This window comes from Oncorhynchus masou, chromosome 24, assembly GCF_036934945.1.
Source record: "Oncorhynchus masou masou isolate Uvic2021 chromosome 24, UVic_Omas_1.1, whole genome shotgun sequence".
Taxonomy (NCBI): domain Eukaryota; kingdom Metazoa; phylum Chordata; class Actinopteri; order Salmoniformes; family Salmonidae; genus Oncorhynchus; species Oncorhynchus masou.
Genome location: NC_088235.1, coordinates 35048067 through 35066642, shown reverse-complemented (window position 1 = coordinate 35066642; position 18576 = coordinate 35048067). Strand labels below are relative to the sequence as shown.

At 44.3% G+C, this 18576-nt stretch overlaps 1 protein-coding gene across 7 annotated transcripts in view; it reads right to left on the bottom strand.

The window, feature by feature from the left end:
* LOC135512079 (RNA binding protein fox-1 homolog 3-like) overlaps positions 1–18576 on the bottom strand; it is a 798827-nt gene that overhangs the window by 27937 nt on the left and 752314 nt on the right. For 5 of the 7 annotated variants that reach the window (XM_064933722.1, XM_064933724.1, XM_064933720.1 and 2 more), the window contains 4 exons: positions 16240–16293; positions 11124–11216; positions 8741–8801; positions 7054–7107 (listed from right to left, as the gene is read on the bottom strand). In XM_064933722.1, coding sequence (XP_064789794.1) covers positions 7054–7107; positions 8741–8801; positions 11124–11216; positions 16240–16293 — 262 coding nt within the window. The remainder of the gene's footprint in view (positions 1–7053; positions 7108–8740; positions 8802–11123; positions 11217–16239; positions 16294–18576) is intronic. The other 2 variants (XM_064933725.1, XM_064933726.1) reach the window with 1 other exon arrangement.

The window sequence follows — 18576 nt, the reverse complement described above, 5'->3', positions numbered from 1 at the left end:
AGTTACATACAGAATGTGATTGGCTTAAGTGTGTGTGTGTGTGTGTGTGTGTGTGTGTGTGTGTGTGTGTGTGTGTGTGTGTGTGTGTGTGTGTGTGTGTGTGTGTGTGTGTGTGTGTGTGTGTGTGTGTGTGTGTGTGTGTGTGTGTGTGCGCGTGTGTGTGTGCGCGTGGGTGTGTGTGTGTGTGTGTGTGTGTGTGTGTGTGTGTGTGTGTGTGTGTGTGTGTGTGTGTGTGTGTGTGTGTGTGTGTGTGTGTGTGTGTGTGTGTGTGTGTGTGCGTGTGTGAGCATCAAGGTTCTCAAAGTGTTGTGTTTTTAGTTTCAGTTAGTTTTCAGATCTGATTTGCTAGTTTTTTATTTAGTTTATGTTTTATAAGGCCATTTTGTTTTTTAAATTATTTGGTTGTTTTAGTGTTAGGGACAGAAAGTAAGGTATCTGTGGGAGGCTAGGAGACATCTACAGTTGAAGTCAGAAGTGTACATACTGTAAGATTGGAGTCATTAAAACTTGTTTTTCAACCACTCCACAAATGTACTGTTAACAAACTATAGTTTTGGCAAGTCAGTTAGGACATCTACTGTGTGCATGACACAAGTAATTTTTCCAACAATTGTTTACAGACAGGTTATTTAACTTATAATTCACTGTATCACAACTCCAGTGTGTCAGAAGTTCACATACACTAAGTTGTCTGTGTCTTTAAAATTATGTCATGACTTTAGAAGCTTCTGATAGGCTAATTGACATAATTTGATTTAATTGGAGGTGTATCTGTGGATGTATTTCAAGGCCTACCTTCAAACTCAGTGCCTCTTTGCTTGACAACATCGGAAAATCAGAAGAAATCAGCCAAGACCTCAGAAAAAAATGGCAGACCTCCCACAAGTCTGGTTCTTCCTTGGGAGCAATGTCCAAACGCCTGAAGGCACCACATTCATCTGTACAAACAATAGTGCGCACGTATAAACACCATGGGACCACGCAGCCGTCATACAGCTCAGGAAGGAGACGCGTTCTGTCTCCTAGAGATAAACGTACTTTGGTGCGGAAAGTGCAAATCAATCCCAGAAAGGACCTTGTGAAAATGCTGGAGGAAACAGGTACAAAAGTATCTATATCCACAGTAAAACTAATCCTATATTGACATAACCTGAAAGGCCTCTCAGCAAGAAAGAAGCCACTGCTCCAAAACCGCCATAAAAAACCCAGACTCCGGTTTGCAACTTCACATGGGGACACAGATTGTACTTTTTGGAGAAATGTCCTCTGGTCTGATGAAACAAAAATAGAACTGTTTGGCCATAATGACCATCATTATGTTTCGAGAAAAAAGGGGGAAGCTTGCAAGCTGAAGAACACCATCCAAACCGTGAAGCGCAGGGGTGGCAGCATCATGTTGTGGGGGTGCTTTGCTGCATGAGGGATTGTATATGGCATCATGAAGAAAGAACATTTTGTGAATATATTGAAGCAACATCTCAAGACATCAGTCAGGAAGTTAAAGCTTGGTCGCAAATGGGTCTTCCAAATGGACAATGACCCCAAGCATACTTCCAAAGTTGTGGCAAAATGGATTAAGGACAACAAAGTCAAGGTATTGGAGTGGCCATCACAAAGTCCTGACCTCAATCCTATAGAAAATTTGTGGGCAGAACTGAAAAAGCGTGTGCGAGCAGGGAGGCCTACAAATCTGACTCAGTTACACCAGCTCTGTTAGGAGTAATGGGCCAAAATTCACCCAACTTATTGTGGGAAGCTTGTGGAAGGCTACACGAAACATTTAACCCAAGTTAAACAATTTAAAGGCAATACTACCAAATACTAATTGAGTGTAAGTAAACTTCTGACCCACTGGGAATGTGATGAAAGAAATAATAGCTGAAATAAATCATTCTCTCTACTATTATTCTGACATTTCACATTCTTAAAATTAAGTGGTGATCCTAACTGACCTAAGACATGACATTTTGTACTAGGATTAAATGTCAGGAATTGTGAAAAACTGAGTTGAAATATATTTGGCTAAGGTGTATGTAAACCTCAACTGTTTGTGTTGTAAAGTTGTTGTTTTTTTTGGGGGGGGGGGGGTGTCACTTCTTGCCACTGTGCATAATTTAATGAGCCAGGTCATAGGTTAGATTATGTTGGGTTTAAAGGTAGATTCAGTGAGATGACGAAGATGCACCCAGCTGTTTTTGGCCCATAGATACCTACGTTGTAGCAGCATGAAATGCACCCGTGCCCATGCGCAGATTTTTTTTTTACAAAAATAATTTATTACATTCAATGCCATTCATACTTACAAATCATAATTCTCATTCATACTATATACAATACACCATCACCAAACACCCAAACAAAAACAAACCTCAGGGGAGCATCAACCCTCCCCGTCATACCTAACCAATACCTGACCGCTTCCCTATCTCCACGTCCCTAATCTATCCCCTTACTAATCTAACACTCCCAAACCTAATCCCCCCTTCCACCTCTCCCGTGCCGCATGCTGCCCCCACTTCCTCTCCTCCCTCTTCATCCTCCCCCTCACATCACTTTCCACCCTCCTTACTATCCCTTCCACCCCCCAGTCTCTCCCTGTCTTAACTAAATTCTGCCTGGCTTCCCACAGTCCCTTTTTAAAGAGACTCATGAGAAGCCAGAGCAGAAACCTGTCCCTATCAGTACCCCTCGCTCTCCCTACGCCTCTCTCTAACCTAGCCCATGTTACTACGAAATCACTCCTAACCAAACCTATCAACACCCGTGCCCTAGCCCATACCACTCCGGCAAAGGCACAGTCCCAAAAGGCATGGCGCACAGTCTCCTCCCTGCCACAAGCAGATCTTGGGCAGGTGGGGGATCGCGCCAAGCTATGCCGGTACATAATAGCACGTACCGGCAAGCACTTGTGGAGGCTCAACCAATTCAGGTCCTTGAGCCTGTTGTCCAGGCCCCGCGCCTGCACTCCCTCCCAGACCACTGACGAGATGCCCGCTACAGGCGCAGATACTCTGTGTGACTGTGTGAGAGCAAAAACCTGCATCATGCTCACCTCAATGGGCGCGGCCCTCTGCTTAGTCGCCTGTCAGATCTTACCTGGATGGGTCTTTTACATATCAGCTAACGCGTTTCCCTCCTCAGACGTTGCATCAACCAATGGTTGAGTGGCACGTCTTCGACTGTGCGGTCGGGCACCAAACTGCTATACCATATGATGTGATTAGCTAATACATATAACAGTATCTAGATCTGGCATGTGTCAGCTGCGTCTGAGCAGAGGAACATGAGCGATATCTGAGGTGCTGCTCATGGCAACATCCTATCGCTGAGTCTACCTTGAAATTCAAGTCAATCTCTATGTGACCCGCCAGATCGAGAAGCTTGAAAACCCCAACTAGAAAAAAAGCCTGATTGAAAAACCCATTCAATTTTTGCCCAACATTTTGAGAAAAAAATCTAAAAACTAAAACTGAACATAATTCATGACAATTTCTTTTAGTTTGTTTTGGAGTCAAGGATAATAGTTTCAGTCTGGTTTCAGCTTTTCAAACGGGTTTGTTGATTATTTTATTTACAGTTTACTAAATTGTTTATTCATCATTCAGTTTTGGTTTAGTCTTCAGTAACTGTAATAACCTCGGTGTGCATATGTATTATTGATCAGCGTTAGGGCTTGTGGATGATTGTGTGAATAAGCAACATTTTGTGAGTTGCAGGTACGTGAGGTTTTCTGTGTTTCTGTGTTTATGAACATGCAACACTTTACTCTAACACAGTTTGTAAGAAAGTTCCTAAAAAAATGCTTCTCTGTGACATCACAGGGTGGGATTATAGTACGTTTCTTGCTGCGAATCTCATAGTGTTTGACAATCACTATTTTTTAAACGTTTTAACTTTTGATTATGTCATCGGTTAGAACGTCTTAACTTTATATGTTCTCCTACAACATGTAGAAAAGCACAGTTTTCATATATGTGAGTATTATGCTGGAGATAATGCACATGAGGTTGAAAAGTGGTGGAATTTCCCTTTAATAAACATGGCCCTGGCTTTCTGCATTACACCACAATTTACCAGCAGACTGCTTCCTCATCTGTCTGAGTCGTACTGGAAGACTGCTCCTATACACCAGTCTAGTCTGTCTACACCGTGGTCTGTGTGTGTGTGCGTACGTGCGTGTGTGTGTAGAGCCTGTGCTTGGGGACAGTGACAGAGCGTTAGCGTCTGATTATGCTTAATTAAGCCTTAAATCTATCCTTAGACAATTAAAAGAGCCTTCTACACACATTACCACAGCAATCACACACACGCACACACAATTTGCTCACACTGACATACACATACACAAACACACTCACATAAACTCACACTCACACCCTCTAATTTTTTTACATAAAAAAGACATGAAATTGATTCAGCAATAAAAGGCGGGTCAGCAAATGACACAGCCTCGTCCCCGTTGGACCAATCAAATCATGGCAGAGTGATGCACTCCGAAGTCAAACTAATGGCAACCTTCCAACTTGCACATTTTTCAGCATATGTTGAAAAGCCCCTTGTTATTTCTCTGCCTGCGCTTTGCATTTTAATCTTATTTGTTGTGTGTTGGTGAGCTCCCTGCTAAACTGTATGCATATACTCAGACTAGCAGACACAAACACACATATACACACACACAGTGTGCAAACACGCACACACACACACCATCTCTGCATACACTAGGCCTAGGACACAGTCAATCAATCACTATTACATTTCTCTCATTGTCCTTCATGCCCCGCAGTCTACTCCACTCAGTCAGTCACACACACACACACACACACACACACACACACACACACACACACACACACACACACCCTCAAAAACGCACAATGATTAAATAATGAAGTGCCTCCCTATTCAACCCTACTCCATAAGTTAAGAACGAAGTGACCATTCTCGCCTCATATCCATGTGTGTGAATGCATGCATCTATGCTTGTTTGTGCCAGTGTGAGAGTGTGTGCGAGTGTGTACGTGCCTGTGTGTACTGGATTTGTAGTAGATTTGAGTGGCCGGCCGCTCTCGCTCTCTCTCTCTCCCTTCTCCCCCCCCTCTCCCCCCTCTCTCTTGCTCTACTCTCTCCTCTCTCTCCTCTCATCCGTCATTCTTTCTGAATGGGATTTGAACACAATAAACCTGTAGCCGACTGCAGGAATGGAGACGGAGTGTTCTGTCACACACACACGATTTATGGGCCCCAATTCCGCTGATCCACGCTCGGAACGCCACACTGATAAAGAGTGATTAATGGCCGTTACATCCCGCTCTATTCCCGCCTAAAGTAGATTAAATGCAGCTATAATTATTCCAGAAGAAATCCAGACCCAACACTTCCGCTACAGGATTTTTTTCATTTTTCATATTTAGAGGGGAGAGGAAAGGAAATGAGGGAGTAAGACGACCAGTGGAGGGAAGGAGGGATGGGAGGAGTGAGGGAGGTACTGTAGGTTGTTTTGTAAGTAAAGCTGGGATATATTTTCCTGTGATATTCTCCCTGCATCTTCAGGTAGGAATGGTGAACGCACGCATACACTTAAACACACTCCTCCACCATGGATGCCACATGGGACTTGCAGAGGCATATGGTATCGTTTAGGCTTGGCAAACTTTACTGGCATGTTTAAGATGACTCGAGACATTAACATGCTATCAATCAGACAGCCAGCCGGTCGCCCCAGCCACACACACACAGAAGGCTGCCTACTGTGTGTGTGCGTACCTACGTGTTCACGTGCATACATCTAGGGGTTAGGGTTGAGAATCAGTGGGGTTGGGGTTGAGAATCAGTGGGGTTGCGGTTGAGAATCAGTGGGGTTGGGGTTGAGAATCAGTGGGGTTGGGGTTGAGAATCAGTGGGGTTGGGGTTGAGAATCAGTGGGGTTGGGGTTGCTCTGAGGTAAAGGGTGGGGTTTGACTGAGACGTAGGTTGGAGGTGGGTGAGGAGAGGGGAGGAAAGGAGAGCGTGGGGAGGGGAGGGGAGGAGGGAAGAGGACGGGAGGAGAGGGTAGGAGAGGGTAGAAGAGGGGAGGAGAGCATAGAAGAGGAGAATAGGGGACGGGAAGGAGAGCGGAAGAGAACAGAGGAGAGGGGAGGAAAGGGGAGGAGAGCGGAGGGGAGGAGAGAGAAGGAGAGGAGAGGAGAGGAGAGGAAAGAGAGAAGAAATAAAAGAGATAGATGGCTTTTCTGTGTCAGGGCTGTTATTTAGAGCTTGGCAGTAAAGCTGTCTTGGAATGAACAGATTTCAGTCTAATGAGCAGAAAGGAGTGCAGTTAAAGACACCAGGCAGTCTCAGCACTTCCTCTAAATGAAAGCAGCCTCTCCGCCAAACACACACACACACACACACACACACGCACGCACGCACGCACGCACGCACACACACACACACACACACACACACACACACACACACACACACACACACACACACACACACACACACACACACACACACACACACACACACACACACACACACACACACACACACACACACACACACACACACACACACACACACAGGTTTATGCATATACTCATGAACTCATTAATGCATGAATGCACAAAACCCCACACATACCTGCATGATCACATGATCAATTCAACAGCAACAGAATGAGAGAGAGAGAGAAAGAAAATGAAAGAGAAAAAGAGAGATGGAGAGAAAGAGAGAGAAGAAAGAAAGAAAGATAGAGAGAGAGCAAACTAGAGACAGAAAGAGAGAGGAGAGAGAGATACAGCGAAAGAGAGAGAGAGAGAGAGAGAGAGAGAGAGAGGGAAGGAGAGCGAAAGCGAGAGAGAGAGCGAAAGCGAGAGAGATCTGCAGATTTTGGGCTCTAGTTTGGAGCCTGTATAGTCTGTGGGCCTATCGTGTAGTCTTTGTGTGAGTCTGAAATTGTGTATAGTCTGTTCGCCAGATAGATAGTCTTTAGGACCAAGTACAGTTGTACTCTGATAGTAATGTGTTGTATTGTAGTCTAGTGTAGTGTTTGCATCAGTGGAGTTTTACCTGCATACAATTCAGGACCATAGACAGCTCCCACCATGGGGTTCAGCTTCCAGCCTATAGAAAACACACAGGGAGCGGTAGACTAACGTTAGCTTAGCATACCATTCACTTAGACTGACGTTAGCTTAGCATCCCAAAACATATATATATTTTTTTAGCAGACGCTTTCCTTCTGTGTAGCATGGTGCTCTCCTTCTGTGTAGCATGGTGCTCTCCTTCTGTGTAGCATGGTGCGGTGGTGGGAGGAGTGAGGGATAATAAAAGACAAGAGGAGAGCCAGAGGAGAAGAGAAGTGTGGTGGTGTGGTCCAGTGACAGTGACGGATGGCGAGCCGTTCAGGCCTCATTCTCTCTGTCTGCACCACTCTAACCCTCCTACAATGGAGGGATGTAGGAGTGGGTGGAGGATGAGAGGAGTGCTGACATGTCTGGCTGATTCATTCCTGGCCTCGTCTCTCTCCTCCATCTCTAACTTCCTCTCTCTCTCTCTCGATTTCTCTCCCTCTCTCAGGCTGATCACAAAAAAAAGACTGCTATTTCAGACGTTTGTAAAGGTCCTGAGAACGTCGATATATGCCTTCTTCGGCGCTGACAAAAAAAAAGAAAAAAAAAGAAATCTCCCACCACTGGGCACGAAATCATGATGCACAGAGTCAGAATGCACTGCTTAGACCACTACACCACCACAGTTCAGAATGTGCAGCAAGTCGCGAGACCTGATGATATCTGATGGTAATAGTGCCTCGTTTTGTATTGTTTTGTTTTAAGCCGTCCCCAAACCATAACCCTAACCTTAACCACTCCAAATGAATATCTAAACTTAACCCTTTGAGTTGTGCCTGTTTTGACTCTGTAACCATGCGGAATTAATCCTGTAACCATGCGGAATTAATGCGTGAAAAATACGTCCATCCATAATGCGTCGAATTTCAAAGGGAAACTATGAGATCTTGTTGCTCTCTCTCCCATCAACATGAATGAGTGTCAGAGAGAGAGTGAGACAAACCTTAAAACCCTTTCAGAATGAGCCCTGGCTTCTTATTTCCTCCATTCACTCATCCACTCACTCCTTCTCACCAAATTCACTTTTCTCCCCCTCCCAACACTCCTCCTTCTCTCCTTATGGTCAAACCAATTCCCCTTTCCCTCTTTGTTCTTATTATATTAGGAGATTTTAAGAGATGGTCCCCGTATCATCTCCTAGCTGAGAGGCAAGTCATGCTTAAGGCCAGATGGAATCAGCAGAGGCAAAGTTTCCAAAAACCCTCCAGAAATGATTTCAAATGAAGAACGTCTTGCGGAATTCAAATAAAAACCAACCAAATAGCCTTCTTAAAAAGTATTAAATGATTAAATGATTATAATAATTAACAACCTGAGTTGCTGCAGTCATGGCCCTGATCATGGTTTAGTCATCATAGGGTGAGAGTCTGGGTCACTGAATACATATTACACCATCAGCTTAGTAAATATAGTACATTTAGCCTCTGATCTGTCTAATCTGTCTGTATAAAGCACCAATGTCTGTCTGTCTGTGGCATTGAGATGGAAGGAGGAAAGGACGGAGGAGGTGGAGAAAGAAGAAGTGGGTAAGAGGAAGTAGGGAGGGGTAAAGGAAGAGGATTGAAGGATGAAGGGGAATGTGTGAGAAGGAGAGGAAGAAAGAGGAGGATAAGGGAAGAGCTTACCATTTGTGTAAGGGTTTGACACCTTTTTGTTTGTCATTACTCTTGCTGTTGCGTTGTTGACCTGTGTTCAGCGATAGAGATTAGACAGTTAGAGAACACACACACACACACACACACACACACACACACACACACACACACACACACACACACACACACACACACACACACACAGCACATTTGAGATCAGAATTTTGTAACACTTTCTTAGAAATTATAGAAATGATATGTGTCCCACTGAAATAGTGTTAAACTAACACTTTTCAAGGTGTTCACAAACTAGCATCACTAGAATGTTAGTCCCTAACACCATGGGTGTTGCCAATTCCGGCTTCAATTAACACTTTATAAGAGTTGATGCTGTTACACTTTCTCAATGTTTGGGAAAAACACATGTAGTGTTAGTTATTTTTTGTTAAAACTTTAACCATATTTCCCAGCATGCCTTTCAAGTGACTGTGAGCAATACCCAACCATGACTGTTTTTGTTAGTGATAGAGAAATGGTTGTTCTATTCAAAAACTTCCATTTTAGAAGCCTTCACCAAGTGATTGTCTAAGAGAATGATTTTTAATCATTTTCTGACCATAAATGAGGGTCAGAATGTACTGGCTCATGGGTAACGGTAGACCTGCAAGTCACAGTTTGTTTGTGAAATGAACTTAATTGAGTAACAACAATACCAAGCAGTGTTGATTCCGCTGTGATTAAAATAACACGTAATTTATTCACCACATGTGGAGTCAATTTATATCCCACTGGTGTTCACCCCACTAGAATCATCACTCAGATATGACACTCACACTTTTTACCTTAAAGGAAAATTCCACCCAACATCTTTTGGTATTTGTTTCATTAGTCCATTGTTGACATTGTTGCCCCAAAATGTTTCCCAAAATGCATCATATGGGGATGATTTCTATAAATTGAAAGTTGCATATCTCAAAAACTTGATTTCTGACAAGCAAAACATTTTGGGACTAATGAAACAAAACACACACACACACACACACACACACACACACACACACACACACACACACACACACACACACACACACACACACACACACACACACACACACACACACACACACACACACACACACACACACACACACACACACACACACACACACACACACACACACAAACAACTGCACATCAGAGCATCATTCTTGCAGGCTCATAATATAGTTACAAGCCTGGCTGGCAAACCATGCAGCAAGACATGGTTAGAATAATATATCAGCAGCATCATATGAACCAAAAACCTAAGTTTAAATCCTCTTAGATGTCTGAGCTTTAGTCTTCTTCTAAAGAAACCAGTATCCATTTTCTGCAAACATCTCTATCAATCACTTAGGGGCCTCTCATTCTAAACAGAAATGTTAAAGTTATTTTTTTCTCTCTCTCTCTGAGGTTGCTGAGGGAAAAACAGCTCACTATCTCGCCCTGTCCCTGGCAGCATCGAGTTGAGTTTAGCATGTTTTCCTAGCTTGCCTTGTTAGCGTTTCCCTTGGCTGCTAATTAGTGCTAATGGCTTTCATTTCCAATGGGCCAGCAGAGGTCATTTACCTTGAGGCTACGCTAGGCTATGCTAACGCTACCGTAGCCCGTGTCTGATGTGATGTATGGGCCCTGGTATTGTTTATACATTACATAGATTATTTTAATGGGGGCGGAAGGACGGTGGATGTGAGAAAACACCCTGAGAGAGGGGGAGAGGAAAGAGAGAGATATATAGAGACTAGGTAAGTAAGTAAGTAAGTGAGAGAGAGAGAGAGAGAGAGACAGACAGAGACAGAGACAGAGAGAGAGAGAGAGAGAGAGAGAGAGAGAGAGAGAGAGAGAGAAATAACATCTATATTTTTTGCCCTGGGGTGTGTAATATAAGCAGGGGTGCTTTGGATAAACAAGCAGGATTTAAAGCAACGTTGGCAGCACTTTGATACCCAGCGATTGAGTTAATTTAAACATGAGCCGGAGATGGAGAGAGAGCATGTGTACGTGTATTAAGAACAGCAAGAGCGAGGACTTCAAACTGGCGCATACATCAACCTCAAGTTTGTGGGGATCTGAGTGTTCTGCTCTGCTCCTTCAGTATCAAACACATTCTGATCTAATACACATGCCCCTGGTAAACACACACACACATGCATGCAGAAGAGACATGTAAAGACACACAACACGTGCGCATACACACACACACTTACGGCTCAGAGTTCAGCATTCAGCATGCAGCGATCAAGGTGCAGCAGGCAGAGGGAGAGAAGGATGGTGGAGGAGGAGAGAAGAGGGGGTGGTAGGCAAGCACCGTCAGGCAGAGGGAGAGAGAGAACAGGGGAGGGAGGAAGGGGTGAGTACAGGGAAAAGAAGGCACCTCTATTTTGCGTCCCTCTACGATTGTACCATTTAGTTTCTCCCGCGCACGGTCCGCATCTGCACTCGTTTCAAATGTTACAAACCCAAAACCCTGAGATAACCAGGAACGGAGACAAAAAGGAGAGAGCGGGGAGATAGAGAGAGGGAAAGAGAGAGCGGAAGAAGAGGGAAATAAGCAGGATGATATAAGAGAGAGAAAAGGAAGAAGGAAGAACACATGGCACAAGGTAAGTTTCAGGAAGAGAAAGGGAGGTATTCAGCAGAAGAGAGATATGTGAGCAGGTTAGTGAAACTTGAGAAACACACGGTCAAGTTGTGCTGAAGAGGAGAAGCATGAAAAATAACTAGCACATCATTCAGAAACACAACCTGATACACTCCAGCTCCCAACACTCCAACTATATGTGTGTGCATGTGTGTGTGCGTACACACGTTTGTTTACCAGGTGATGCACATTCACTTTTCAACAGTCTCGTGTGTATGTGTGTGAGAGAGAGCTTTATTCCAGAGGTTTCTGACAGTAGTCGTCCTTAGAAACATTTTGTTAAGGATCAGTTGGACATACTGTCAATTAATTAGTGGAGGGAGCGAAAGCCTGCGAAAGCCACACACACACACACACACATACACACACACACACACACCAGAGATGGGAAGTATTTAAATTCAGCTCACTCAGGGAGCCTTGAGAACACTACACAGCAAATTCTCTGGTGTACATTCTCCAATGTAAAAATAATACATAATTTTACATTCAAAGTGTTGAGTCTGTGGACCCATACAGACATTGGAACAGTGTTAAATTAACACAAGGCTTAGCGTAAAGCTTTATTCAAATATTTCCCAGAGTTCAAGTAAATTGTAGAGTTACCACCAATGACTGTATTTCTTAGTGACAGAGAGACAGGCTTCGCGGGAAGTAGTTTTTGGGTGAAGATTTTTTTTTTTTGTAGGGGCTGAAAAAGTGTCTGTGCTACTGCTGGTTATATCGTTTCCTGCTAGTTATATTGGTCCCTGCTAATACAGGACTAGTAAAGACCCAGTTCACAACTTTTGAGAGAATTTAAAAAATATATATTAATATTTGTTATTATTACGATATTTTTCAGCAGCTATGGACAGAGACATGATTGTTGCATTCAGCTCCGAAGCCTGCTTTGAAATCACTAAATAGGCGCTTCGAAGCAGTGTGCCGATGCTTGTATCACTTTATCAGAAGCACATGATCAATGTTTTGTCGAACAACCACCTGAGTGGTTTGGTATTGGTTTCGGTAAAAGAGCCAAAAAAGCTACCCTGCATAGCTTGTGCGACATCATCTATAATAATTTGGCTGTTCTAAATTATTTTGACCAGCAGGTGTCACTACTGTACAACGTGTTGATCCAAGCCTTGCGTAATTAGCCTTTTTTTTCAACACAATTGGCTGGAAATACTCAATGCTTCAGGAAGCTTAATTTCTCCATCACGAGCAAATATGTTCTCATAAAAAAACAGACTTATTTTCATGATGTCTTATTTACATTTACATTTAAGTCATTTGGCAGACGCTCTTATCCAGAGCGATTTTGAGAACCTAGTTCTACCCTAATACACGGGCTTGAAACCATACACAAAACCACACCCAACATTATCATATTTCCCTGCATGCTCTATTGCACGTTGATAAAAAAATAATGTTTCGATATTCAGTGGGGAGAACAAGAATTTGATAACCTGCAAAATCGGCGGTGTTTCCTACTTACAAAGCATGTAGAGGTCTGTAATTGTTATCATAGGTACACTTCATCTGCGAAATCCAGAAAATCACATTCTATGATTTTTAAGTAAATCATTTGCATTTTATTGCATGACATAAGTATTTGATACATCAGAAAAGCATAACTTAATATTTGGCACAGAAACCTTTGTTTGCAATTACAGAGATCATTCATTTCCTGTAGTTCTTGACCAGGGTTGCACACACTGCAGCAGGGATTTTGGCCCACTCCTCCATACAGACCTTCTCCAGATCCTTCAGCTTTCGGGGCTGTCGCTGGACAATACGGACTTTCAGCTCCCTCCAAAGACTTTCTATTGGGTTCAGGTCTGGAGACTGGCTAGGCCACTCCAGGACCTTGAGATGCTTCTTACGAAGCCACTCCTTAGTTGCCCTGGCTGTGTGTTTCGGGTCGTTGTCATGCTGGAAGACCCAGACACGGCCCATCTTCAATGCTCTTACTGAGGGAAGGTGGTTGTTGGCCAAGATCTCGTGATACATGGCCCCATCCATCCTCCCCTCAATACGGTGCAGTCGTCCTGTCCCCTTTGCACAAAAGCATCCCCAAAGAATGATGTTTCCACCTCCATGCTTCACGGTTGGGATGGTATTCTTGGGGTTGTACTCATCCTTCTTCTTCCTCCAAACACGGCGAGTGGAGTTTAGACCAAAAAGCTCTATTTTTGTCTCATCAGACCACATGACCTTCTCCCATTCCTCCTCTGGATCATCCAGATGGTCATTGGCAAACTTCAGACGGGCCTGGACATGCGCTGGCTTGAGCAGTGTGCTGCAGGATTTTAATCCATGACAGCGTAGTGTGTTACTAATGGTTTTCTTTGAGACTGTGGTCCCAGCTCTCTTCAGGTCATGCCGTGTAGTTCTGGGCTGATCACTCACCTTCCTCATGATCATTGATGCCCCACGAAGAGAGATCTTGCATGGAGCCCCAGACCGAGGGTGATTGACCATCATCTTGAACTTCTTCCATTTTCTAATAATTGTGCCAACAGTTGTTGCCTTCTCATCAAGCTGCTTGCCTATTGTCCTGTAGCCTCTCCCAGCTTTGTGCAGGTCTACAATTTTATCCCTGATGTCCTTACACAGCTCTCTGGTCTTGGCCATTGTGGAGAGGTTGGAGTCTGTTTGAATGAGTGTGTGGACAGGTGTCTTTTATACAGGTAACGAGTTCAAACAGGTGCAGTTAATACAGGTAATGAGTGGAGAACAGGAGGGCTTCTTAAAGAAAAACTAACAAATACTTATGTCATGCAATAAAATGCAAATTAATTACTTAAAAATCATACAATGTGATTTTCTGGATTTTTGTTTTAGATTCCGTCTCTCACAGTTGAAGTGTACCTATGATGACAATTACAGACCTCTACATGCTTTATAAATAGGAAAACCTAAATAATTGGCAGTGTATCAAATAGTTGTTCTCCCCACTGTATATGTTTGTGTGCGTACATTAATTGATTAACCTTGTGCTGCACAATGATAAATAACATACATTTTTCGAAACTAATTCAATCAGTTAGTTTGATTTTTTTGCACTCGTTACTGAAATGTTTGTTCCAGTGTAAATGCCTTAGCTAGTCTCCGCACAATATTCCTAACCCTGACATTCATTCTGAATGCCGATTGTAGCCGAATACAAATTCCAACTGTTGGATAGCCTAACTCTTGCTGGATTCCAATAGGAGTTACACATCACTTTATAAACCTGCATAATGGGTTGTAAAATTCAACATTCCCAGATTTTACAGAACTCCTGGTTGGATGTTTCCTGGAAGTGGAACCAGTATTATGGAAAATCTCTGAATTTTATGAACTGGGGTTTCAATGAAGTACCTATTGCTATATGTACAAAGGATGACCTTTTTTAAAACAATTTACTCGAAAGGCAAGGCACTCTGGGAAATATTTGAATAAGGCTTTACACTAAGCAGTAGGTTGATTTAACACTGTGTTGATTTAACACTCTCAGTGTAATTTTGTAAAAAACAAAATTACACTGGAGAATGTGCTGTGTAGTCCTGATGCTGAAGCTCACTCAGGAGGCCCAGCTCAGTAAGGGGGGCATGAGAGCCCTAGGCCTGACAGTGCAGCCCATGTGCAGCACACACACGTTGCAGCGGGGAGTTATGGTGGGAGCTAGGAGAGTTAACTGGGTCTGGGTATGAGAGCCATTAGATATGGCTGGTAAACCGCATGTTGGACAAGACAAGCCCCCAGCCCTCCAAGTCCTTTTAGCCTATGTCTATATCCCAAATAGCACCTTAATACCTATTTAGTACACTACTTTTAACCAGTACCCATAGCACTAGAGAAACTGGGTGTCATTTGGGACATAGCCTATACATCCTGTGCTGGTAGGGCCATGTAATTAATTGCCTTGGTAGATAATGTGTGTGAACCGGGCGCTTCGCACTGCGGTGTGATCCTGTATAGGGGATCCCAGCCTATACTGCCTGATGCAAATAGCACACAACTAATACATTGAAAGTGGGATTTGATGGCAAAATTAATCATTTTCACATTTTGTGCATGCTGCAAGTTCGCCCTCTCTCTGAGTCTGTTTGTTTTTGTTTTTTTATCACGCACAAGTAATTAGCTTACATGAAGAGAGGGAGAGGAGTGGGCATTCTTCAAAGAGTGAAAACATATTGAATGCAAATTGAGAGAGCTTCTTATGGAAATATAATGTTTATTCATGCTAAGCTGTGTTAATTTCATGGTGAGCAGAAGGAGAGGATTGTGGGTAGTGGAATAATACAACCTGTGTTTGCCATGGATATCTTAGATTCTTTTTCTAGAATTAGATAAATAATCAGGAACTGTTTTCCGTTTCCTTTGGGGAAAAGCGTGTTTCGTAATTATCCTTCTACATAGATGGTGCAGAAAATACAGACTTTCATTTTTTTTGAGGTTTGCAAATGTAAAAAAAAAAGGAAAAAAAAACCTGTCTAAATGTACTTTCTGACAAATCTTGTTTGAGAAGTGAATATTACTGTACCATGGAGTGGTAAGGAGGTGAGTTGGGAGATTCATACTGCTCAGTAAGTCAGGATTAACACTGTCAGCATGAAGCTTACTGGACAAGCTGCATGTATGGAAACGAGGCAAGTGTCAGTATTGAGCTAAATGGCAGCGTGGTACTGTATGTCACAATGTATGGCAGGAGGGTACAATAGGGAACGTTGCCTGAAGGCAGAGGAGCCAAAGAAAAGCCAAGTAATTATTACACTGAGGAGGTAGGGACCTGGGGAGAGAGGGATGAAGAGAAGGAGAGAGAGCGAGAGAGAGAGGGAGAGAGAGAGAAATTAAGTGACACTAGTTACGGCACACTTACCTTGGAACCTCGCTCGTTAAAAATTATTTCCACGTCTAAAATCTTCCCAAATTGCTGCAGAGAGAGGAAGAATATGAGAGAAGGGTAGAGGGGAGAAAGAGACAGGAGAGTGAAAGAGAGCGAGAGAGAGAGAGAGAGAGAGAGGGGGGGAAGCAACGGGAGAGAGAAAGAGAGAGAGAGGGGAGCAAGAGACAGGAGAGATAAAGAGAGAGGGAGGAAGAGACAGGAGAGAGAAAGAGAGAGGGGAGGAAGAGAGGAGAGAGAAAGAGAGAGTGGAGGAAGAGACAGGAGAGAGAAAGAGACAGGGGAGGAAGAGAGGAGAGAGAAAGAGAGAGGGGAGGAAGAGACAGGAGAGAGAAAGAAATAGAGAGAGAGGGGTGGGCATTAAAAAGGGTAGAGGGGAGAAAGAGACATGAGAGAGAGAAAGAGAGAGAGAGAGAGAGAGAGGGAGAGAGAAAGAGGGGGGGAAGAGTATGAGAAAAGGTTAGAGGGGAGAAAGAGACAGGAGAGAGAAAGAGAGAGAGAGAGAGAGAGAGAGAGAGAGAGAGAGAGAGAGAGAGAGGGAGAGAGAGGGAGAGAGGGAGGGGAAGAGTATGAGAAAAGGGCAGAGGGGAGAGAGAGAGGGAGGGAGGGAGGGAGGGAGGGAGGGGAAGAGTATGAGAAAGGGGTAGAGGGGAGAAAGAGACAGGAAAGAGAAAGAGAGAGAGGGGGCGGGAGGGAGGGAGGGAGGGAGGGAGGGGAAGAGTATGAGAAAAGGGTAGAGGGGAGAAAGAGACAGGAGAGAGAAAGAGAGAGAGAGAGAGAGAGGGAGGGAGGGAGGGGAAGAGTATGAGAAAAGGGTAGAGGGGAGAAAGAGACAGGAGAGAGAAAGAGAGAGAGAGAGAGAGAGAGAGAGGGAGAGAGAGGGAGGGGAAGAGTATGAGAAAAGGGCAGAGGGGAGAAAGAGACAGGAAAGAGAGAGAGAGAGAGAGGGAGGGAGGGAGGGAGGGAGGGAGGGAGGGAGGGAGGGAGGGAGGGAGGGAGGGAGGGAGGGAGGGAGGGAGGGAGGGAGGGAGGGGAAGAGTATGAGAAAGGGGTAGAGGGGAGAAAGAGACAGGAAAGAGAAAGAGAGAGAGGGGGCGGGAGGGAGGGAGGGAGGGGAAGAGTATGAGAAAGGGTAGAGGGGAGAAACAGACAGGAGAGAGAAAGAGAGAAAGAGAGAGAGAGAGGGAGGGAGGGGAAGAGTATGAGAAAAGGGTAGAGGGGAGAAAGAGACAGGAGAGAGAAAGAGAGAGAAGAGAAAATCATTAGAACATGTCACATTTGGCAGGAGTTTCGACCGGTTGGTTGCAGCATTGGCACGCTCCGTTACACAGTGAACCCAAACCTAATAAAAAGCACACAGCACCATACACCTCGAACACTGCTAAAACTAGACTGCAAAGGTCAAACACTCATCCCCCTGAATTAACAAACTCCTTTCATCTACTAACAATGAGATTAATAAAAAAGCCATTCGCTTTTAAATGCCTATGTTTCTTTCCCTCTCTCCCTTAATAAAAAATACACTTATTGTTCTGCGTCACGGCTATGGCTAGAAAGGCAATGTAATGTGAGCTGTAGCGTTAATGAGCATTGGTGTGTAAATCTGCATACTATAGCAAAGCTCTCAGCACGCACCAGTGGTCTTAATGACAGTCATCATCTTGTTTTCTTTCTACTGCCTCTCTCTGTGTTCCCTCCTGATAAAAAGCTATATGAACCCATTTTTAAAGGCCACAAGAACCCTTTCCCAATTAAAAAAAGAGAGAGATGGAATGGGAAATGAGGAGTGGAGGAGTGGAGGAATGGAGGGAATAGCCAATCAAGGCTAATGATAAACCATACATTTGTTTATTATCTGGGGTGATGAATACAATGGTCATAATTAGCTGTCATACTGGTCATCATCTCGCCTGGTCACCGGGCGGTTGCCGGCTGGATCCTCTAGGCCGTTATCTGATCCCACTTCTAATGGCAGCAGAAGCCGTCTCCAACTCCCCTCCCCTCTTCTCCCCACCCTCTTCGCCCCAGTCTCTACCTCCCCTCTCCCTTCTCCCCAACCTCTTCTCCCCCGTCTCTACCTCCCCTCCCCTCTTCTCCCCACCCTCTTCTCCCCAGTCTCTACCTCCCCTCTCCCTTCTCCCCACCCTCTTCTCCCCAGTCTCTACCTCCCCTCTCTCTTCTCCCCACCCTCTTCTCCCCCGTCTCTACCTCCACTCTTCTCCCCACCCTCTTCTCCCCAGTCTCTACCTCCCCCCTCCCCTCTCCCTTCTCCCCACCCTCTCCTCTCCCCAGTCTCTACCTCCCCTCTCCCTT